General features: G+C 41.0%; 1 protein-coding gene and 1 pseudogene across 1 annotated transcript in view; both read left to right on the forward strand.

Moving 5' to 3' along the window:
• The first annotated feature begins 236 nt into the window (after window positions 1-236).
• DOK5 (docking protein 5) overlaps window positions 237-25,523 on the forward strand; it is a 139,561-nt gene continuing 114,274 nt past the window's right edge. Inside the window, exon 1 of the mRNA XM_019944042.3 lies at window positions 237-621. Coding sequence (XP_019799601.1) covers window positions 556-621 — 66 coding nt within the window. The 5' untranslated portion in view covers window positions 237-555. The remainder of the gene's footprint in view (window positions 622-25,523) is intronic.
• Window positions 21,458-22,291, forward strand: LOC101331602 (large ribosomal subunit protein eL21-like; annotated as a pseudogene).

Raw genomic sequence — 25,523 nt, forward strand, 5'->3', positions numbered from 1 at the left:
TGCGGGGCAGGCAGGGGCAAGCCTTGGGTCCCGGAGGAGGGTCGGGGTCGGGACGAGAATGGGGGCGGGCGAGGCGGGCGGGAGAGGAGGGGAGGAGGAGGGTGAGCGCGTCCACGTGTGTCTGCCTGCGGGTGGCCACCGCCGGGCGCGGCTCCTCCCCTCGCCCTCGCCCTCCCCACTCCCCCCTCCTCCTTCTCCTCCTGGGCCCCGGGAAGAGGCTGGGCTGGATCCCTGAGCAGCCGCCGCTCCTCCTCCGGGCAGGCTGGCTGATGAGTCAGCTGACGCCGGCGCTCCAGCCTCGCCTCACGGCGCTGCGCTCTCTGCGTTCCCCCAAAGTGGCTGCAAACCGGCCGCCCACTTAAAGGTTTTGGGGGACAGAGAAAGTGATGTGCGCCTTCTGAAGCCACGCCGGGCCGCAGCCGTAAACGCTTCACCTTGTCAACTTTCTCCTTCCACACCCCAAAGCCTTCTCTTGACCCTGGCCTCAGCCCTCCCCAAAGCCACTTAGGGTGCGTGCGCCTGGGTGAGGAGGGGGGTTGTCACTGGCTGTCCGGGATGGCTTCCAATTTTAATGACATAGTGAAGCAAGGGTACGTGAGGATCCGGAGCAGACGCCTAGGGGTAAGTATCGATCCTTTTTTTTTCCCCCTGCCCCCTGTTCACCGGGTCAATTGTCTTTATCTGTAGCCAGCATCCCTGGAGGGTGGAAGGAGATTCCCGGCAGCGCGCCGGAGAATTGCGCTGTGGTTTCTCAGCCTAAACCCACATCTCCTGGGGCTGCCACTGTAAGGCCGGGTCTAGGTATGTAATGGATCTATCTTTATCTCTCGGATGACTTGGCCTTCTGATGGTGGCCCTGTGGTCGGCTTCAGTAGCCACTTGAGCCCGTCTACTGGAAATAAATATTTCTCGGTAGCCATGGGAGTCAGAGCTGAGAAACCCGGGCGGGGTTGCTGAGCCCGCCGGATGCCCCCGGTGCCCCTCTTCCCACTCGCCGCCAACTTAACTTTTTCGGGGGATGGATGGAGTGATTGAGGAAGGGCAGACGCTCTGAGTGTGAACAAGGTCAGGGACCCTCTGACCCCAGGGAGAAGTCTTTTCAGACTCCGGGTCCTGGACAGTGACCCACCCCTGGCCCAGGTGCTGGCAAAGGCGGTGTGGGTAGGTTCCATGGTCCTGAGCCTGGGTAGTGGATTCATTGCTGGAATACACACCGGATGCCCGCTGGAGGACTATTTAGGGCGGAACATAATACCTGGCACAGAGCAAGTGCTCCCTTGCTAAATATGTACTAAAAGGAAGAATGAATGAACCAGAGGCTACTTGTCAGGGATCGGATGTTGTCCCAGGGATGGCTTCTCTCTTAAAACCCCCTCTCTTTTGCCCTTTTCCCCTTTGCTCTTCATTGATGGACTTCAGAGAACTCATTCTGCTTCTCTTTGGGCTTGAGGGATGGCAAAGGAATTCTTGAGGGAGGTGGGAATACTGGAATGATTTTTTTTTAAATTTCAAACTACCTCATTTCTCTTTGCCTTGTGTCAAGTGCTGTTGCTGTTTTTGTTTATTGTGTGCTTTGGGGCGAGGGAGTTTGGGGAGAAAAGTTTACTTTCCTAATGTCTGAAAAAATAATGTCAGTAATGATGAAGAATGGCCACAGTGGGAATAGAGTTAATAGTAATAAATTGAACATCTTTCTCCACAAATATATGTCATTGGCACCTTTCTCTTATTTGGTCTTTGGACTTTTTTATGTACCAGATAATTTTACTGAAAATTGAAAGGCAATTTCACAGTGTTAAACAGTTAGGGAGGAAAACCTGCTGATGGGAAACATCTATAATTATTAAAAACTCTTACCTGATTTGTTTCTTTCTTCTTCCTTGCTTCCTTCCGTCTTCCCTTCCTCCTTCCCTCCCTCCCTCCCTTTCTTTCTCTCTCTCTCTTTTTTTTTTTCTTTCCCTGCCGGTTACCATGTTTTAGCAACTAGGCCCCATGTTATAGTGAATATATAAATATATAATTAGGGAGAAATGTGACAGAACTAACCAACTCCTATCAACCCTTAGTTTCCTTGGTTTTCTTTTTTGCTAGGCAGATATTCTCATCAAGGGGACCAAGTATTGTTAGGGTACTTAACATAGTGACTTTCATGCAAAGGGCAAGAAATAAGAGGAACTTTATATTTTTTATAACCTTATGGGCCAGCCGACTGTTACAATGTTAAAAGGAGCATTAGAAAACACCATTCTAATTTTAGATTTACTCCATCATGTCAACTGAGGAAATTGATAAGAGACATCCATTCTGTGCTAGAGAGCATTCCAATAGAAAGAGGACATGAATTATTAATGCACAAAATGTGAATTATTCATAAGGATCAGCGTTTATGCCAAATTGTGACACATGGTGATTTATTTGAAAGACTAGTTACCATAACTTTCTAGTTTATAGTAATTGAGACTTTTTTCTGTAATATTACTGACACTATATAGTCCCGTGTGTGCCAGTGTTTACGGACAGATATTTGAAGCAGAAGGAAAGGAAATATAGTTTACTTTGCATCCCTTTATATTTTACAGTATCTTGGATGCCGACCAGAAGTGTACTTTCTCAGGATTTATTCATTGTGTCTGTGTTAACACTCAAATAGATTTTAGAATATTTATTGAATGATGGTTATTGCTCATGGAGAGAAAACGTCAAAAATATAATCAACAAAATCTGGTTTTATTTGTTCAGTTTGATTTTATCACCAGTTAATTTTCAAAAAGTGTCCTAATGATATAATTTATTTATATAAACTGAAGAGGTTGATTACATAATTGTCAGAAAGCACTGCAAACGAAAGTTTTATAATGGAGGCATCAAGAGGAATGCTTCAGGAAAACGGCACAGGGACCCTCCGTCCAAAGTAAGAAATGTTAGTGGTATTAATCTAGGCTGCAGATAGCCTAGAACAGCAAGCAGCATGTGGAAGTCTCAAAGAGTTGGAGGGCTTTGTGTTAGGCACACAGTAGGCGCTCAGTTAGTGCACGTTGAACATGGATTGAACTACAGAGTGAAGGCCTGACTTTGCACTTCATAAGCCCCTTGAGGCGCTGATATGACATGGTGGTTTTATTAATGGAATTCAGACAAGTGTCTGTGGATTAGAACCATGTTTGGGAGGGTTTATAATTAAACAAGAAAACAACATTTCATCGTAAGCAGCTGGTGTGCCAGGGAATGACCCCTCAGATTTGATAAGAGAAGAAAAGAGAACAAATCTTCCTTCTATTACTCGTTAGCTCTATGACCCTTGGCCTCTCTTGGCCTCAGTTTTCTTATCTGTACAATGAACACTATTTAGTGATGCTGTGAGCATTGGATAAGATAATATTTGTGAAAATGCAGTGAAAGCATACAGCATTGATTCTGATTTCATTATTTCTTTGGTGTAATCAGAGATGAGTTAGGATTGATGGAAGGATATAGGAACGATTGATTTTTTTAATCTTTCTATCTAGATGTGTCCAAAGGCATAATTGTTTATGCAGCTCTCGAACATTTTCATTGGATGCAGTTTTTTACAAATTATATACATGTAAGTGATTTTTCAGTGGGGCATGAAATAGTCTAAGACCATCTGCATTCAGATGGGTTGCAAATAAGTGGTCACCTTTAGTTGAGATACTAAGCAGCTTAAGTGATTAAACAATCAAATATTTGTAGACTTGTTTTTTTCTATAAACATCAAAAAGGTTAAAGAAATTCAACTGATTTAACTCAAAAGTCTCAGTATCTTCACATCTTTATTCTCTGGCTTCATCATCCGTTGGTTCATGGAGGTGTCAAGCTGGGCTCTGGGTGCAATACTTTTTCAGGATAATGTCGATGTTGCTGTTTTGAGGGCTGGGGAGGGGTGTGTCTACAATTATCTGGCAAATCCACAAAAGGCACTAAAAAATGTATTCTTAGAGGAATGGTGAACTAGGCAATTTGCACATCATTAACCTATCACGTGGCTTAGATGGCATCATATAACTGCCCTCACTTGGTGTCTTCCTTTGCAACGGAGAGGATTTCCCAGTCAGTAATTGCTATGGCTTGTCCACCCTGCAAGTCTCAGAGTTTAAACTCACACCTGTTCACTTTATCTCCATGCAGTCCCCCTCGATTACCCGACTTTCAATAGCATCTCTGTGCTCTTATGTACCAAGGACCTTTTCTCCCGTCTAGCCTGCATCCTCATCTGGACGTCTCCTGGTCTCAATATGTCCAGCCACCCCTGATTTTTTCATCCAAACCTGCTTCTCCTGGAGTCTGCATCTCAGCCACTAGAGGTCCCAGTATTTCAGTTGCCCTGGTAAAACTCAGTCAAGCAAGCAAGCAGCAAACAATAAAAACTCAGCCCCCCTTCCCACTCCCTCCTTGTCACAACCCCACAACCAGTTTATCGGGAGGTCTTGTAAGCTCTGTTTTGGAAACATGTCTAGAATCCGACTACCTCTCACATCATCTGCCACTGCCGCTCTGGCCCAAGCCCCCAAATATTGCAGAATAATAGCCTCCTAATTTATCTCCCTCACTGCTCGGACCACCAAGAGTTACAGCCCTACGGCGGGCTCCGGGGCCCTGTGCTGACTCAGAATCTTTTATTTATTGATTTATCTTTGGCTGTGTTGGGTCTTCGTTGCTGCGCGCGGGCTGTCTCTAGTTGCGGCGAGCGGGGGCCATGCCTCTCTGCGGTGCGCAGGCCTCTCATTGCGGTAGCTTCTCTTGTTGCGGAGCACGGGCTCTAGGCATGCGGGCTTCAGTAGTTGTGGCACGCGGGCTCAGTAGTTGTGGCGCACGGGCTCAGTAGTTGTGGTGCAGGGGGCTTAGTTGCTCCACGGCATGTGGGATCTTCCCGGACCAGGGACCGAACCCGTGTCCCCTGCATTGGCAGGTGGATTCTCAACCACTGCGCCACCAGGGGAGTCCCCTGACTCAGAATCTTTTCCCTTGCTGTTCCCTCTGCTTGGAATGCTGTTTCCCCACGTTACCTCTTCCTGGCTGGCTCCTCACCTTCTTCAGCCTTTCCGCAAATGCCACCTTCTCATTGAGGCCTTCCAGCCACCCTATTTTATCTCTTCCCTCCTTCTCCCCCTATATCCCATTGTGTTTTTTCTCTCTAGACTTATCACCCCCTCACTTACCAGTCTGTATGTTTTACTTGTTGATTGCCTGTATCTCCCAAATGGTATGTGAAACTCCATGAGGGCTGAACCCCAGTGCCTGGAACAGTTTCCAGCATGGAGAAGCACTCGATGAAGATTTATTGAATGAATGAATCCATCACTACCTACTGGTTTAAGAGCATGCGCTCTGACATGAGACTGTTAAAATCCCAGTTCAGCGACTGGTTATGTGACTTTGGGTGAGTTATTCAGCATTTATAAGCCTCAGTCTTCTGTAATAATAGGGAGACTCGTAATATCCACCTAATAGAGGATTCTCATAAAAGGCTTAACACGATGCTTGACACAGTGGAAACCCAATTCATGTTTATTACTGCTCTCTCTACTACTGGTGCTGTTCGAGGATGACGATGCTTACATGGTTGTTATTTTCATCTCTTTCACTGCAATAGCTCTCATCCTCAAAGACCTTGCTCTTTAGTTAGGAAAACAAAACTTAATATCCGTGAAATAATTAATGTACAAGCACCGATGTTAGGTTATGGAAGGGATATTTGCCTTTGTAGGATTTTTCACGATCCTTAGATAAATGGCAAAGGTATCAGGGCCAGAGAAACCCATCTCCATGTAACTTTGGTTTGAGCAAGCTCATCATACTAGTGCATAACTGTTAATTTGGGGATCTTTTTTTTGGGTGGCAGAGTAGATTCGAAAAGCTGGTTAATTAATGGCCAAATTTTAGGCAGAAATATTTTCTCACTCCTTTGTTTCTCTGTTGCACTTGACCCAGTATGCCAAAGGGGTTTCATATTTCATTTAGGGTTTTAGATTTATAGATGATCAGGGATCTGTGCATTTTTAATGATATCGTGGCAGAGTTATATTCATAACATCAAAATCATAGGAATTGGGGCTTCCCTGGTAACGCAGTGGTTGAGAGTCCACCTGCCGATACAGGGGACACGGGTTCGTGCCCCGGTCTGGGAAGATCCCATGGCCCGTGAGCCATGGCCGCTGAGCCTGCGCGTCCGGAGCCTGTGCTCCGCGGCGAGAGAGGCCACAACAGTGAGAGGCCCGCGTACCGCAAAAAAAAAAAAAAAAAAAAAAATCATAGGAATTGAATAAATACATCATATACCATCAGTACATGAGTGTGTGTAGACACACATGCACACAAACACATACAACCATTCAGTAAGATTCATGAAGCATCCTTTTCCTTCCTCAAGGAAAAGAGAGTCTGGGGCTAACTTCCAGTAGTGAAATTTACGGTCAGTTAGACTGAATACACTTGCGAAGTATTGCCTAAGAGTACTCAGTATTTTAGCCCCATTTGAATCAGCTTCCCTGGTTTCCATGTCGGAAGTGCTTTCCAGCTGGTATTTTAGTCATCTTTATTCAATGGTCCTTGTGGATGGTATGATTAATTATGCATAAAGTCAGCCTTTAATCATCCCCAAAACTGATTTAAGGAAAGAATGGCCAATTTAGTGATTTTGTGTGTAGGCATAAACCAAATTACTTGTGTGATGATTTTCCCCACATCTGCCAATGTATTTTTTTATGATATTCATTAGATGGCTAGAAATATTTATTTTATAAGCAGCTTTGTAATTTTTGTGGATCATTATCTTTGGTATTTTAAGAATTTAGTTTTCATTTGGGATATATTTGATTTCATTTATTTTATCATGCATCAAATGTTTATTGAGTGAATATTCATTTTAAGACGCTCAGGGAAAACCACCTTAAATAAGACAGATACAGTCGACCTCCTCAAGGAATTGACAGTCTATTTGTGGAATGGTATTGTTAACATGAGATTAATATATTCACTCTAGTTAAGGATGAATTAGTTTGAGTAACGGGTCAAATATTGAAGTGAAAAGACATCTGCAGGTATCTCCAGTTTCATTTTCATGAAACGAGGAAGGGGAAATTTGATTTTCCTCTTCCTCTAGGAATTTGATCCCGGTTGGGTGGAAATAAAATTTTGGGGAATTCCAAGCCAGGAAGAGATTAGGATGCCTCCCTGCTGCAAACCCCTGTTTCTGTGAAATTCAAAATGAAATTGGGAGTTTAGAAATGCCACAGATATATGTGAATGTTGAAGTTAAAATAGCTTTTTTCTAGAATGCAGATGCCTACATTTTGGATGAGTATCAGGAAGCTGATTTTTTCGGAGCAGTTGGGGGGCTATGTTTATTTTTTTAGTGTTCTGAGCCTCTGTTGATGCCCTGGGTCTCAGAGAACATAAATGTTAGCCGTGTGTACTGTGTTATGGATAAGATGCAAATGGTGACTTCATAGCTTTTATGAGATTCTTAGAGAGATCAGGACTTTTGTGTCCCAAACCCTGTCACCTCCCACCCTCCACAATTTCCAAAAAGGTTAAGAACCACTGTCTCATTTTTTTAAATTAAATTTTTAGATTTTAGGTAATAGTAGGTTCACATGAGGTGTAAGAAATAATACAGAGAGATTTCGCATGCCCTTTACCCAGTTTCTCCCAATGGTAACATCCTTCAAATCCCTGGTATCACAACCAGGATACTGATATTGGTACCATCAAGATACAAAGCATTCCCTCATGACAGGGTCCTTCGTGTTGTTCTTTTATAGTTGCCCCTTCTGCTCCCCCTTCCCATAACCCTAAAGCCCTGACAACCACAAATCTGTTTTCCATTTTTATAGTTTTATCATTTCAAAAATAGTATATAAATGGAACCATACAGTGTGTAATGTTTGGGGATTTTTTTTTTTAACTCAGCATAATTCTCTGGAATTGTCGTGGTTGTCTTCAGTATTGTGGGTATCAAAGTTTCATTCCTTTTTATTGCTAAGTTGTATTCTGGGATATGGATGTGCCATAGTTTGCGTAGCCATTCATCCACTGAAGGACATTTGGGGGTGGTTTCCAGTGATATAAACATTTGGGTCTGGGTTTCTGTGCAAACGTAAGTTTTCATACCTCTAGGGAAATGCCCAGGAGTACAATTGCTGTGTTGTATTGGTAGGTACATGTTCAGTTTTTCAGGAAACCGCCAGACTGTTTTTCACAGTGGTTGGACCATTTTACATTCACACCAGCAACGCGTGAGTGATCCAGTTTCTCCGCATCCTCGCCAGCATTTGGTGTTGCCCCCCAGTTTTTGGTGCGTCAGTTTTGGTTTAGACGTTCTGATGTGTGTATATTGACATCTCCGTGTGATGATGAGATGATGATTGACATCTCCTTGTGATGCTGAACATTTTTTCGTGTTCTGATTTGCGATCTGTACATACATTTTGGTAAAATGCCTAGTCATGTCTTTTGCCCATTTTATTTCTTTTTTTTTTTTTTTTTTTTTTTGCGGTACGCGGGCCTCTCACTGTTGTGGCCTCTCCCGTTGCAGAGCACAGGCTCCGGACGCGCAGGCCTAGCGGCCATGATTCGCGGGTCCAGCCGCTCCGCGGCATGTGGAATCCTCCTGGACCGGGGCATGAACCCGCGTCCCCTGCATCGGCAGGCAGACTCCCAACCACTGCGCCACCAGGGAAGCCCAGCCCATTTTCTAATTGGGTTGGTTGCTTTTAACTGTTGAGTTTTGAGAGTTCTCTGTATGTTCTAGATATTAATCCTTTTCAGACATGTGGTTTGCAAACGTTTTCTCTCAGTATGTAGCTTATTATTTTAATCCTTTTAACAAGGTCTATCACAGGGCAGAAATTTTTAAGTTTGATGGAGTCCAATTTATCAGGGTTTTTTTTCCCTTTTGGTACTAATGCTTTGTCCAGCCCAAGATCCCAACTATTTTTTCTACTTTTTTTCTTTCCTACTATAAATATTTTATAGTTTTACCTTTTACATTTATGTCTATGATCCATTTTGAGTCAGTTTTTATATACAGTGTGCATTTTAGGTGTAGGTTCATTTTCTGCCTATGGAGGTCCTGTTTTTTCTCCCTTGAGCATACTTATGTGTATCTATTCCTAGGTCCTCTACTCTCTTCCGTTGTTTTGTGTGCCTCCATTGTACAGTGATATGTCTATATATGTCTACATGTGTAGCTGTACAGTGTCTTGAAATAGGGTAAACTGGTTCCTCCCACTTTATTTTTCTTTTTCAAAATTGTTTTAAGTATTTTAGGTCCTTTGGTTTCAATATGAATTTTCAAATAGTCTTGACTATAACTACTACAAGTCTAGCTGGGACCCTCCCTCCCTCCTTCCCTTCCTTCCTTCCTTCCTTCCTTCCTTCCTTCCTTCCTCTGTTGAATTGGTGTATTTTTAGAATAGTCTTGACAATAACTACTACAAATCTTGCTGGGACACTTTCTCTCTTTCTTTCTTTCTTTCCTTCCTTCCTTCTTCCTTCCCTCCCTTCCTTCTTTCATTCATAATTGAATTGGTGCATTATTTTTTTCCTTGGTGGACATAGCGTACATTTGGGACTCACACTTCAGTTTGGATCTCAACTTGGCCACTTACTGACTTTGTGGCCTTGGGGAAATTGCTTACTCTTTCCGAAATTTAGCTTCCTCATGTACAAAAATGAGGATAATAATATGCTTCTCATAAAAGATATCAAACTCTTAATCCTGTGCTGACTCACAGTAGAAACTTCATGAAGGTCTGTAATGTTGATTTTTATTTTTTATTGTCAAGAGATTGAGGTGATATTTGTTGTTTGTTGTCTGTAAGAACCATAAACTGGTAGAAATTAATTCACTCGTATCTCAGCAGAAGAGGCACGGCTTTGGTAATGAACAACAGGTAGCATTGTACTTTCCTCTTGCCGTTAACTTTAGCGATTCATTTTTATAACATCGGGTTTATTTAAGAGCCACTGATGAAACACTGTATTAGAAAATATGTAGTTGAATATGTTCGACAAAAATGGCAGACCTTTGATTAAAGATTGACCATCATATTTTTGCTTATTAGCTCTAGACGTCTTCCCCAAATGTGACGATCATGTCTTGAGAGACCATTTTAGGGCACTAAACAACATTGAATCATAAAATGAGAAAAAGTGCTACTTCTTATTTAACTCAGCTTAAGGAGCTGTCGGCTAGGAGGCCTTTTAATAGAAAACCATACTTAGGTGCAGAGTCTTCAAAAGTATCATATTTTATTGTATTCGTTAACATTATATTGTATTACATTTTACATTTACCTTCAAGTGATACTACTTTTCCATTTAAGATAAAAATATATAGTTTCCTCTTTAAATAAATTTATTTAATTTAAAAAGCGAAGTTTTAAAATAGATAATTAACACATAGTCCAAGTGTTACAAAGAAGCAGCAAAAACTGTTGGGGTAGGTGGTGGAACTGAGATGCAGCACAAATCCAACTGGTGGGCTGTGTGTGACTGAAGTTTGGGAAGCACAGGATGATTGTACTTATCTTTTTAAGTGGGTTTCGTGAAAAATTCTTCACTTGTGGCTGCCGTATGGCTTGATTCCATACAAATATATTGAAAATCGGGTTCTAAGAAAAGATATCCCATGTACTCAATACCGTCCTCTAAGGAACTTCCGTCTGATATGACTATGGGTGTGTGTGTCCCTTCCCACCCCCAACTCCGCCAAACCCACAGACTTGTCTTAATTTGCCTAAGTTTTTATTTTATCTTCCCTTAATTCATTTATACCATGAATACTTTAGTGGTTAATAGAAAGAGAAATTAGCCTATCTTATGAATGGACTACTAACTCAAATTCAATTAAAACACGAGCTTGAGTTCAAAGCTTTTACTTACTACAGGTTACACTATTCAGGAAAGTGCTGTAGTCTTAAAATGCATTTTATTATCTTAATACCACACATTACCTTAATAAAAGAAAATGATTTCTAAAAAACTTTGAGAAATCATACCTCTTTGAATCCCCTAGTGAAAGAGTTCATTGACTTTTCATATGAACAATTTCTTCAGATTTCCAGCTTTCCATTTACCAATAGCAGGTATTTTAGCTCATTTGCCAAAGAACCACTTTTTGAGCCTGGGTTGTATTTCACCAACAGTGACCCCAAATCTAGATGTTATGAAACTAGTCTGGTCTTCAACATCCATTAATTCAGATGGAAAATGTTGTGTGAAGTGTGGTTGGAAAGGAACATTCCCGGGGACTCGGCCCCAGGAGAGGTCTTCATCCATTTGAATCCATCGTCTCCATTGATGGATGATTTTTCTCTGATTTTCTTCCGGCTGGCCCTCTCTTGGTGTCCAGATTTTAGCCTTATATTTCCTACCTGAGACCAACCTATATGGATCATCACATCCAAAGTTTTCCCCTCGCATCCCTCTAGAATATTGTCCTTATTTTTGTGCCAGATACATTTTTTAAAAAATTTATTTCTTTGTAGAATATGTCTTCTCCCACTAGGCTGTAAGTTCTGCGAGACCAGAGACCTTGGCTACCTTATTCACTGCTGTATCCCCAGCTCTTAGCCTATGGTAAATGCTCAATGTTTGCTGATTGAATGAATAAATGATTTTACTGCAGGTCAGAATAATGGAATGAGACATTCAAGAAGACAAGGAGAAAACTGTGCCTATGTCCCACCTGATTCTGTGGTGTTTTCTATTTTTGAGTGGTAGGATGTTCTAAGATGTCTCATAATTGCTACTGGTATGTAATCTGCAAATTCAGTACCAGGGAATTCAGCAATTAACGCTCGAGGTTTGAGTTGGCCCCCTTAAAATTAAATTTTATTTGATGTTTTTTGGAATAGGTAATATGTATACTTGGTACAAAATTCAAAGGTACAAAATTTCTACATTGAACAGTAAGATTCTTTTCATCCTTGTCCCTAGGAATCATCTAGTTTCCTTCCACAGAAGCAACCACTGTGAACAGTTTATTCCAGAAGAGTCTATGTATAAAAGCTTTTCTGTGTGCATGAATGTATGTGTGTACATGATATATATAATTACATACTCATCTGAGCTGTGCTTTTCTTATTTAGCAACATATCATTTTTTTCAATCATCAGAATTCCAGTGTACGGGTATATTTGCTGTATTTGCTTGCTTATTTATCCATTCTTCCTTCTTTCCTTTCTTCCTCTTACTTACTATTAAATATGTGCAGGAAGTAGGAGTTTTTATGTCCATTTTACAGATCAAAAGACTGAATTAACTGTGATGTTAAATTTTTGTGCAAGTCACACGTGGCAGCGCCTAAGTTTGAGTTCAGGCTGCTTCTCTCTTGTGGAGCATCAGAGTAATTCCTTTTTCCCTGTTACAGACAGTGCTGCAAACCCCCCCTCATCTCATCCCATGAAAAGCATATTGGTGAATAGATTCCTAGAAGTGGACTTATTGTCCAAAGCATATTCACACGTAAAATTTTATCAAAGTTGCCTTGGAGGATGTTCCCAGAAATCTGTGAACCCACCCCTTTCCTCCCACTTTGCAAAAGTGTGCTTTGAGAGCTGTTTCAAGATTCTGCTAATCCAGTAGGTGAAAAGTGAATCTGTTTTGTACATAGATTTTCTCAAGCATGATGCTGAGTTCTTGGCAATTTTATAATTAGAATCTTTCCAGTTTTGCAGTCTTTTTTCTTTTAGGAATGACATTTACACAATTTAAAAAGTAGTTGTTAAGTAAGGATTTAGAAACACATAAACGATGATTTATTTTCTTAGAACAGCACCTTCCTGGGAAATGCTGTGTCAAATCTTTGACCTAGAAGATATGATAAATCATATGTTAACTGTGGCTGTGTTTGTTATTTTTATTCTGAAGTTAAAATGATAAAACTGAAAATTTGCTCAACATATATTGGGTAAAAAAATATGTTTATTGAATCAAACAAATGCATAGTAACTAATGTTGCCCAATCAATATATTTATTAACCCACTCAATCTTGTAAGATGCTTCAAGTGGGTCCAGCTGGGAGGAGGGATGATAGACTAGCATCTCTGCCCATAGTAAATGCTCAATAAACATTTAAGTAAAGGAATAAAACCCTGAAATAACATTTTGCATATTCAGTTATGAAACAGACAGTAGCCCTAACATCTCACGAGTACGTATATCCACAAATCCTAAGAGTTTTGAGGAATTCTATTGGGTGATGTTTGTTGGTAGCCCTTTTGCAGTATCCAAACTGCAGTCCTCGGCACAGGACAAACATGTGGAGACGAGGAACCTGGCTGGAATAAGAATGGCCTGATTTTTTTCCCCTGTCCTGCTGCTGGCCCTCTGCTGCGACCAAAGCGTGTCACTGACCTTCTCACGCCTCAGCTTCCGCTGTGGCAAGATGGAGATACAAATGTCTGAGCTCCCTCTCTTCCCACCTGTCTGCCTCTGAGCCAGAAGCATGATTGTGGATGTGAAGAGCATGCCCAAGCACACACAATATCCCATTTAGTCCCAAATTGGTCTCTGCAGTGCCCTGCTCTACGCCACCTGAGTGGAAAATAGCAGAGAAGACTTTGGATGCCACTGTGCTGCTATGACTGTGTCAGACCACAAAACAAGAACAGATGACTTGAAAAACAATTATTTTTTATGATTTAGTTTGGATTTCAAAAGGCAGTGTTGAATTTCTGACAAGAAAGGAAGGAAGGAAGGAAGAAGGAGGAAGGAAGGAAAGAAAGAAGGAAGGAAAGAAGGAGAAACAGGCCCACACTACCTACAATGAAAGATGGCTTTTGCATATATGAAGTCTTTTTAATTTACTAGTGTTTTGCATTACGTGTACATGGTGAAGGAAACAAGGCAAAAAAAGATAGCATGAAGAGGGAAGTTCCCTCCTACGCCAGACTTGTCTCCATTTCCAGGCAATTCTAGTCAGATTCTTGTATATTTGTATGGCGATATGTATATGCCTCTATATATGTATAGGCATATATAAAAATGCATGTGTTTTTGTGTGTGTATAATTTGCTTTGCACATCATATTATTAAGTACTGTTATATACTCTGTCCCTGTTCTTTTTTTTTTTGGCGGTACGCCGGCCTCTCACTGCTGTGGCCTCTCCCGTTGCGGAGCCCAGGCTCCGGACGCGCAGGCTCAGCGGCCATGGCTCACGGGCCCAGCCGCTCCACGGCATGTGGGATCTTCCAGGACCGGGGCACGAACCCGCGTCCCCTGCATGGGCAGACGGACTCTCAACCACTGCGCCACCAGGGAAGCCCTGTCCCTGTTCTTTTTAACTTAGCACTTTAACGTAGCACTTTTCAGACAATTTTATAGATACCCAGTATTCACTTATTTGGCTGTCCCATGATTTCTTTAATTTGCTCACACTAATATTGGACATTTTAATATAGTTTCTAATTTTTGCTAATTAAACAATGAAGCAGTAAACATCCTTGTGCATGCACGTATGCATACATGATACTATATTTTTCTAAGATAAGTTCTAAAAAGGAAGTTGCTCTTACAAATTTGTGTATATTTAGAATTTTGATAAATAGATCTAGTTTTCCTTCAGAGAGGTTGTACCAGGTATACTTCCACCGAGAGTGTCCAGAAATATTTGTTTCTGCCAGTCCTCACTTGGGGTGTGTTTCAACTCTGTGAGCCTGTGTGTGTGTGTGTGTGTGTGTATGTGTGTGTGTGTTTAACTTTGGAAGGATATTCTCCTGCTCAGTCCTCCACTCCCCAAATTTATTCTGCTTACAGCAAACTGATTACCTAGTAATCCAATCCAATCCTATCCTACCTCTACTTTAAAACTCTCTAATGCCTTCTCCTTACACGTAAATATTCTGCAATGTACTTAAGACACTCTGCGTGATCTAGACCCTGCCATATCTCATCCCACCCAAGTCAGTTCTCAAATCATTGCACCCCCAAGTCAGTACTCAAGCCAAACTTACCTACTTTAGTTCCTCCGGTGGCCAAGCTCTCTTTCCTCTGTTACTGCCCTTACACATGTATTTTCACTGATCAGAAAATTCTTCCTCTTACTTTCTCTACTTCTTTCTCATCCTGAAATCTCAGCTGGGATGTTATTGATCTGGAGATGCTTTTCCCAGCACCATCCCACATCTAAATGCCGAGAAAAGCCAGTCGCCACATGTGGATCTTTAAATTTAAATTAATTAAAATCAAATAAAATTTTAAAAATTCAGTTCCTTAATGACACTAGCCACTTTCAAGTGCTCAATAGCGACATTTTGTTAGTGGCTACCATGTCGGGCAGCACAGATATAGAATGTTTCCATCATTTTTGAGAATTCTGTTGCGACAGTGCTGCCTTAATTTCTTCGTAACACTCATGGCTCTTTTAAAGTATGTGATTGAACACGTTGTTTTGATGGTTTTACCCTCATTCGTCTGTGAGCCCCACAAGGGTACAGCTTATTCTTGTCTCGCTTCTTGCTTTTTTCTTATAGTAGGGGTTCAATAAGTATTTGTTGAATGAATGACTGAGTGAATTAAAGAATTCCTCCAAGCTCTTAACTTTATTGTTGTGCCTTATTGATCAGCAGGCCTTCTGGGAAGGGGCTGAATGTTCCATGCTTTTATCCAAGTCTGCTTCAACGTTCCAGTTAGATCCCTTAGCGGGACCCTAGTTCTTTCACCACCAACATCATGGAGATCTTTTCTCATTGGGCTTGCCGTTTCAGCATCCATTGCCTAACTGTGGAAAGGTTGACTGGGATTGGGCTAGACCGGTGTAGTGGCATTGGAGTGTGCTCCCAGATCTCCACCCGTCTCTTCCAGGACTGAAGGCTTCCGTCCCCGCACTGGGAGTGCTATGAGTGTTGTAGACAGACAGCTTGCAGCCAATGCTGAAGAGAGCTACCTGACCAAAGCCAAGCCCCTTTCCTGGGGCACAGCCTACACTCACTGACTGCCCTAGTTTGGGACAACTCTGCAGGCATCCAGGTTCCTGGGTGGAGATGGATGCATTGCGGAGAGTGCATCACAGCTGACCTGCATCCTTTTTTTTTTTTTTTTTTTTTTGCTGTACGCGGGCCTCTCACTGTTGTGGCCTCTCCCGTTGCGGAGCACAGGCTCCGGACGCGCATGCTCAGCAGCCATGGCTCAACGGGCCCAGCCGCTCCGCGGCATGTGGGATCTTCCCGGACCGGGGCACGAACCTGCGTCCCCTGCATCGGCAGGCGGACTCTCAACCACTGCACCACCAGGGAAGCCCTGACCTGCATCCTTGACGACCTCCTAGGTGTTGCTTCCAGAGCCCTCCCCACGAAACATTCTGAACGCAAATTTCCTTCTTAGAATCTGCTTTCTGCTAAACCCAACTTGCAGCAACTTGATTTGTAATTGCAAACCTGCAGCCTTAGCTCAGCCTTCCAAAGAGGGAGCCAAGACCTTTTGCCAGAATGTGTTTTGCTTGATTTGCTGGCCCATGGTTTCTCCCTGTATTTTACCCGGTGTTCTCAAGACCAAAATGGTGGGCTTCCCTGGTGGCGCAGTGGTTGAGAATCTGCCTGCCAATGCAGGGGACACGGGTTCGAGCCCTGGTCTGGGAAGATCCCACATGCCGCGGAGCAACTAGGCCCGTGAGCCACAACTACTGAGCCTGCGCGTCTGGAGCCTGTGCTCCACAACAAGAGAGGCCGCGATAGTGAGAGACCTGCGCACGGCGATGAAGAGTGGCCCCCGCTTGCCGCAAATAGAGAAAGCCCTCACACAGAAATGACCCAGCATAGCCAACAAATAAATAAATATTAAAAAACCCCCAAAATGGTCCTTTAATTTACTTTTCAAAAAATGAAAGTTCGATGGCTCATTTCATTTCTTCTTTTAAAAAAAATTAACTAATTAATTTTTGGCTGCATTGGGTCTTTGTTGCTGCGCGTGGGCTTTCTCTAGTTGCAGCGAGCGGGGGCTACTCTTTGTTGCGGTGCACAGGCTTCTCACTGCGGTGGCTTCTCTTGTCGTGGAGCACGGGCTCTAGGCACGTGGGCTTCAGTAGTTGCAGCACTCGGGCTCAGTAGTTGTGGCTTGAGCTCAGGCTCAGTAGTTGTGGCGCACGGGCTTAGTTTTTCCGCGGCATGTGGGATCTTCCCGGACCAGGGCTTGAACCCGTGTGCCCTGCGTTGGCAGGAGGATTCTTAACCACTGTGCCACCAGGGAAGTCCCATTTCATTTCTTATGTTGTTAAAGTGCACTGGTCTCTTCAGCAGACTCATCTAATGAATGAATTAGGAAAATACCTCCACTGGTTCACTACATTGAATTTGGACTTGGTAAATTATTAATATCAACCATGGTTTTCTCTGGGAGGAAGAAGCTCCAGATAAGCAGTAGATAAGATTTATATGCAAATCACTTTAGCTTTTTTTTGCTTGAAAGGCCTGACGGCAGTTCTTTTTCCTGAGTACTTGTTTACACCATCGGAAAAGGAGAATTCTGATTATAGCTTCTTGTAGCCAGAGGGAAGGAATATGCTTTTGTCTGCGGATTTGAGTCTACTTTAATCCTGAAAGGGGCGTAGCCCACTCATGGAGAGGAGACAATCTGATTTTTCTTTAAAACTGTCAATTTCATTGGGCAACTGTGAATTTCTGGAGAACATTTGTAACATAAATGGAACTCCAGAAGACATGCTGACGGGCAGATGTTTCAAGATTGATTAAAGATTTAGAAAGAAGTATATTTCCCCAGGCTGCTGGACTACCTTTTAATGACAGGTTTTACACATGGGATTAAAAAAGTTCTTTATCATACAGAAATAAATTTCTTAAGTTAAATCCGTTTGAGAGAGATGAATACAGGATAAAGTGTGTGTGAAGCAGATTGGACATTTTACTGGTATTTAACTTCGAAGCTTATTTTTCAGAGATAGATGAAGTTGGATCTTTCAAAGACGAAGAAGTCATTTTGTTAGACTAATTTCTCTGATATTGAAGAAGGGGTCAGCTCCCCGTCAGTTAAGGTCATGCATTCCAGGGATTTGTAATCGTGATTTTTAGATGGGTATTTAGGCATATGGAGTTAGAAATGAGCAGATTTTCATTTTATCTTGTAAAGGTTCAAATGGAGAAAGGCATTGGCATGTTAGTTGGAGAAACGACCAACAAGGAGAATATAAGGGTTATTCAAAGAATATTTCTCACTATTCTGTGATCTAGGCATGCAAGTGAAGATTATATTAAATTTAAGGGGTAACATATAAAAAGAATAATATCAATTCAAGTTTTGAAACCAGAGGGGAGAGAAAAGGCCAGAATGATAAGACATTCATGGTGCGAAGAGATTTGATATGAACTCGTTTGATCCCTGTATTTTGCGGATGGGGAAACTGAAGCCAGGAGCAATTTCATGACTTCTCCGAGGCTCTGGCCCCTCAGAAATCCTATTTTTAAGCTACAGTGTGGAATCTACAATGTGGAATTATCCTGATATATTGTGAAGTGTGCAAAAAAGCAAGTGGCAGAAACAAAGAGGGATTTTGGCACAGAGGTGTGCACATGAGTATTTCTGCATGGGAGTAGATGAAGGACGGAATAGTTCTGGTCATAACTCTTGGAAAGTAACTGTGCTTTCCTCTAAGAAGTAGAACACTGGAGGTAAAGTGAGGTGGGTGGTCATGTGCTTCTTAAATTTTATGCTTTTAAATTTATTTTTCTATCCATTTGTTTGTTTATACACATTCATACCTTTTGTAGTGCAATAAAAATAGTATCACGACCCTAATTGGGCAGAGATGGAGGATAGCAGTTGGAAGATAAGACTTTTTTATTAGTGAACTCATTTTACTTAAAATATATTGAAATTCATTCTCCGCATGACAGGGGCATATCCTCGTGTATTGTCTTGTCCTGAAAGACATGGTCCAGTAACATCACTGACCTTTTCTCTCCTGTATCTCTTGGAACTCGGAAGAGCGACAGATTACGTTCATTCCTATGTAAAGTCATCACATATGACTTTCACTGTATATTTTCTTTTGCAGGAGAGAAAGCTCGGCTACGTGGCTTTCTGCACCTTAACGTAATCATTATGGCTTTGCCCAAAACACTGTGAGACATCCTCACAATTCTAATGAAATATATTTTCCTTTAGTGATCACTATTGACGTTTTCATTAGGAGCATTGAGAGGTCAGGCTTTCAGCAGCATCTCACGGTCATAAATTGGAGGATTAAGTGGTCTTTTTACATATCATAAAGTTTATCAAGGGAACAACAGCTCTAGTTTGTCAAGAGAGAAAAATGGTGTTTGGATTCTATACTTAAATACGTAAGCATGGCAGCTTCGTCAATGAGAGACTGTGGTCGGACTGGACAAAGGGGAGAAGAAAGTTGGGTCAGATTTTCAGAACAAATCACACTGATTTGGAATTTCAGTATATCTTGATAATTTGTTCACTTCCAATTCTCTGTGCCATTTTACAAGTGTTGATGTTCACTCTTATGTAGCAAAATTACATCCAATATTTCAGACCCAAGGTCTTGGTGAACCGTTTAATTTGTATAACCCAAGTCCTTTGTTTAGGACAATAATAGAATGCAGGGAAGGAGAGAGGGAATCTTGTCACTTTGAGCTGGGTTTATAAAGGTTTGTTTCCAAAAGCTATTGAATAGTATTTTTGTAGGTTTTGGCCCTACAGCCAAATAAAGATTTTTCTGTGGAAGCATAATGCCATCTAATTACCATGTCAGTGTGGTTGGTTGTAATTTGGACATAGAAATATTGATAGAAATTATTGTGAGCTCTATGAATCAATATACTGAATTTGCACCTCACAGTAGTACGACACTTAATAATAGTTGGTGCCACTAGGCAAGACATTATATACGTGTACAGGGGAATTAGTTACTACTCGTGACGCCATTTTATAGATGAACAGAGTAAGGGTCAGAACACTGACGTAGCTTGTTCAAGGTCATATGGCCGACCAAGATGAACCTGGAATTGAGCTTGGCATTTCCTTAGCTCTTAATTTAACTCTTGGAATAACATTTAATCATTGGTATTACTCTCTTTGGAAGGAGAGTGAAGATTCTTAAGTGCCATGCTAGATTTTCTGCATTCATCATCTTTCTGGGTCTCTCTAAGGCACATGTTGTTATAGCTTCATTTAAAGTTTCAGGAAACTCAAGATCAAAGAAGTCAGAAGTTGTCCAGAATCACAGAAATGATCAACGACCAAAAGCAGAATCTGAACTCCTAGCTGTGGTCCCACTGTCCATGCTAGTCCTGTTACTTATACCAACACGGATGCAGTGAACCCAGAATGTTGGTACATTTCATCAGGATGTTGTATGGATGAGAAAGTGTGTTGAATCATGCATCACCTGCAGAGACTGCTTCTGGGATGTTCTGCTCCTGCTACAGTTACTATAGTACCGTTTGAGTCAATATTAGTGGAATGATTGTTAAGTGGGAGAAGTGGCCACTTCCATTGTCTCTGGCCAGTTTGAAAGGACCTCTCTAGCATTGGTAAAATTAAGGCACAGAGAGATGAGATAATTTACCAAGGTCACACAGACAAGACACCCACATCTGTTTCTATGATTAACCACACTACTTGACTAAATAGATAGCATAATGGTCAAATCTGGGTTTGAATTCAGTCTCAAACCTTTAAGATGTACTGTCATTGTCGTCATTTTACAGGTGAAGGATTTAGGCTTACAGGGAATGCATAACCTACTCAAGGTTGCCCTACTAGTACCAGGAAAAGCAAGAGGTTCAGACCTATGCCTTTCTCTGCGTAATCTTTTTTTTTTTTTTTGCAATACGCGGGCCTCTCACTGCTGTGGCCTTTCCCATTGCGGAGCACAGGCTCCGGACGCGCAGGCCCGGTAGCCACGGCACACGGGCCCAGCCGCCCCGCGGCACGTGGGATCTTCCCGGACCGGGGCACGAACCCGCGTCCTGTGCATCGGCAGGCGGACTCTCAACCACTGCGCCACCAGGGAAGCCCTCTCTGCGTAATCTTTATAATACTAATGCAGGTCTCTAGATCCAGTCCTCGTAATTTTAATATTAGTAAACAGGACTAGCTAAATGCTTTGAGTTACTACTGTAAGACTGCTTCTTTTAGATATTTTCTTGAACTACTTTTTACGTGATGCTCTGAAAATAAGAAACATGGAAGTTGCTAGTAAGGAAAAGACTAAGAAATGGATTTGAAGGAAACCAAAGTGAATGTCATGCAACTGACTTGAAAACCAATGGCAGGAGATTGCAGCTAGGTGTCTGAGCACTCTTTATGAGTTTATTCATTCCTTTAGAAAAGTAGACTAATAGTCTAAAGCTAGGTTCCATATATAGAATCTTTAGAAGAATTTTAATAACCAAGATCATCTCATTCAATATAGTAAACTAAATTTGAACACTGGACACAAAAAGAATAGGAAAGAGCACATTGACGTCAACGAATGTTTTTCCTCTTTTTATTGTTAATAGTTTTGCAAGGTTTTCCAATATTTTTCCCAGTAATAAAATTATATAGCCCTTTCGGCCAGAACCGCCATCTTCCAGTAATTCGCCAAAATGACCAACACAAAAGGAAAGAGGAGGGGCACCCGCTATATGTTCTCTAGGCCTTTTAGAAAACATGGAGTTATTCCTTTGGCCACATACACGCGAATCTACAAGAAAGGTGATATTGTCGATATCAAGGGAATGGGCACTGCTCAAAAAGGAATGCCCCAGAAGTGTTACCATGGCAAAACTGGAAGAGTCTACAGTATTACCCATCGTGCTGTTGGCATCGTTGCAAACAAACAAGGGCAAGATTCTTGCCAAGAGAATTAATGAGCGTATCAAGCATATTAAGCACTCTAAGAGCCGAGATTGCTTCCTGAAACGGGTGAAGGAGAATGATCAGGAAAAGAAGGAAGCCAAAGAGAAAGGTACTTGGGTTCAGCTGAAGCGCCAGCCTGCTCCACCCAGAGAAGCACACGTCGTGAGAACCAGTGGAAAGGAGCCTGAACTGTTGGAGCCCATTTCCTATGAATTCATGGCATGGTGGGTGTAAAGAAAAGACCTGGACGATACAAATGTCCCTCTTGAGTAGAAGTGTTGTGTCCCCTCCCCCAAAGAACTATTTAAAGCACATTTTAATTGTGTCCGAATTCAGTGGGTCGTGTCTTTACTTTTCAAATTTAGTGGTTTTTCTTCCTGAAGGATGTGAGGTAGTTTGTTGTGCAATATACTCCATTGGTTAATAAACTGCTAGATATTATTTATTAAAAAATTACATAAACCTAATACCTCAATACAAAGCTGTTATTTTAGTGTATCTCATTCCATTTTCCCCCCATGCTTCTAAAATTTCACATGGTTGCTATTATTATATATTTACGGTGTCATGTCCTGTGTATGTTTTAAAATGTATTGCGTTATACACATTTTCTCAAATAATTACATAATCCTTCAAACCATAATTTTAAAGTCTGTGATACTCTGTTGAGTAGGTACATGATTACTTGATAGTTAAACAGTTTCAAATTCAAATAATGCCCAGGCCTATAACTTTGCCCATGTAAAGGACTGTTCCCTAATAATCAATGTGATTATGAGGCTAGAGAGTTTGAATATTTTTATGACCCTTGATATGCATCGCGAATTAACGTGCCCAAAATCCACAGCAATTTACATTGCTGTCAGCAACGTGTGAAGGGACAAAGTCCAGTTTTTAAGATGAGAAATCTAGCAGCCTGCCACAGACGATGCCGACATTCTGTTTGTTTTGCAGTCTTCCCTTCCCTGGTCACGGAACTTGGCTTGGGGTCCCGAACTGAGTAATAAAATAAAGTCATACCTACAGTCCTCAGTGTAAGCTTCCACCCTTAGCATGAAGATATATACAGTATTTTGACTAATGACTTCCATCATTTAGACACTCTGGAAATGCTTTAGCTCAGTGAGGAATTTCATTATAACCAGAGAAAAATTGAGTACGCTATTTGCAATGGTGAGCTATGCTGTCTCAAGCCCATTAAGAAACTACTGCCAGATGGGTTCAATGACCATTTTGATTTTATTTGTTCCAAAACTGGAAAGAGGACGCATGATATCCGTTTCTGAATTCTGAGCAAATTTTAATTCCTCAGCTAATACTCTGAATGCAATTTACTTGTTATACCTGCTGACAGCAGAGGGCATTGGATTTGGTTTTGTGGCTTATGCCCTTTATTAATTACACTCCATCGATAAAGCGATTTACATCTCCCATGAAGCTGGGAAAGTTAATAAAGAAAGAGTGTGTTCTTTCTAGTGAGCTCTGTCGTGAGTGAATGTGCACCTCTGGTAATTCGTGGTATGTGCGTGGCTCTATCAGAAACCACATCAGCAGTTGAGACCTATTACATCAGTGACCTAATCATTCTTCTAGTTTAAAGTATTTAATGCACATACATTCGTTTGCGGCTCCATGCATTCCACACATGCATTCACTTATTTAACACCTTTTTATTTAGTGCCTACTATGTGTAAGGCTCAGTTCTCAGTACTAACAGATAAATGGTGGATCAAAGGAAACTGGAAAATATATTAATGATAAATGTACTCATTTGACCCATAATTAATATTACTATAATAAATTTATATATATTAAAAATATAGTAATATTTTTAATGTTAAATTACGTGCTATTTAAAAAGTTTATAGGTATTCACAAGGCTCAAAATTCCAGAATTAAAACTAAAAAAAGTACACGTCAAAAATTCTCTCGTCCCTTTCCCCAAATTTATCCAAATAGGCAATTAATGTTATAGTTTCTTACGGTTTTTATTTTTTCAGCTGTATTTCAGGCATATATCAACATATACATATATGCATATGTAGATAAGCTTATATATATGTTATTTTGTATACTCCTTTCCCCCACATATATGGTGTACATACTATATGTATTATTCTGCACCTACCTTGTGTTACTTAATAAATTTGGAAATCTCTCCTCATCATTACTTAAAGATCAGTCTCATTTCTTTTTTTTTTCTGGTGCATAGTATTCCATTGTGTTAAATATTCTATTAATTTGGAATTCTTAAGTTTATTATCTCCTTTTTTATTATTATAAATAGTACTGCAAATAAAATTTTTGTACATAAGGTTTATTCCTTTAGATCTTTTTTCTTGATAAGTGAAATTGCGCATTAAAAGTGGGACAATTTGGGGCTTCCCTGGTGGTGCAGTGGTTGAGAGTCCACCTGCCGATGCAGGGGACACGGGTTCGTGCCCCGGTCCGGGAAGATCCCACATGCCACGGAGCGGCTGGGCCCGTGAGCCATGGCCGCTGAGCCTGAGCGTCTAGAGCCTGTGCTCCGCAACGGGAGAGGCCACGGCAGTGAGAGGCCCGTGTACCGCAAAAAAAAAAAAAAAAGAAGTGGGACAATTTTTCTGGCTATTGAAAAATGTTTTTCAAATTATAACCTGGAAGTATTGATCCACAGTATGTATGGAATATACTATATTTTGTGTAAAAAAGGAGGGGGGTAAGGCTGTATATTTACATTTGTGTGTATATGCTAGCATTTGCATAAGAAACTAATGAATGTAGTTGCAAATAGGTGACAGGGACTGGTTCAGGGGATATAAAACAGATAGGGAGGCTAAGCAATATATACAACTGAAATCATTTTGAATTTTGAACCATGTGAATATATCGCTTTTTAAAATAGTTAAAAATAACAAAATTTCAATTTTAACTATAAAGTTAAAAAGTGAAGTATAATTCTCTGTTATATTGCCATTTTCAATCTATGAATATGAATGGCTTTTTTTTTTTTTTAATACTGGGGTATCCAAAAACAGTACCATTAAGTGACATTTATCACAAAGTACACTTGGTCGTGGAACTTGTTCATTGATAGGATCTAATTCAGAGGTTTGCTGCTTTTATCCCTAACTCTTTTTTAAAACATATTTTATTAGATTATAGTTGATTTACAATATTGTGTTACTTTCTGCTGTACAGCAAAGTGAATCAGTTATATATACACATATATCCAGTCTTTTTAGATTCTTTTGCCATATAGGTCATTACAGAGTACTGAGTAGAGTTCCCTGTGCTATACAGTAGGTCCTTATTAGTTATCTATTTTATATATAGTAGTGTGTATATGTCAATCCCAATCTCCCAATTTATCCCTTCCCCTCTCTCTCCTGGCCTAACTCTTAAAAAGAAGGGGAAAATAATAGGTGTTTCCAAATCATCAGTCATTCACACACCCCTTCCACAATCTTTGTCATAGCTATGGACCACTTTTACTGTTATTCACTTACTAGTTTTCCTTTAAAAAGAGTTATTTTCTTTATGTGGAAATTTTATAGAACTGCCATTCATGAAGAAAACCAATATCATTTTCCATAAGAGAAGCTATATTAGCGGGGGCTTTATCAGAGAAGCAGAGCCACTAGGAGATATTTCATGAGGAATTTATTTTCAGGATTAGTTCTTACAGAATTGTGGGAGCTGGTTTACAGA

The sequence above is a fragment of the Tursiops truncatus genome, chromosome 15, assembly GCF_011762595.2.
Source record: "Tursiops truncatus isolate mTurTru1 chromosome 15, mTurTru1.mat.Y, whole genome shotgun sequence".
Lineage (NCBI taxonomy): Eukaryota > Metazoa > Chordata > Mammalia > Artiodactyla > Delphinidae > Tursiops > Tursiops truncatus.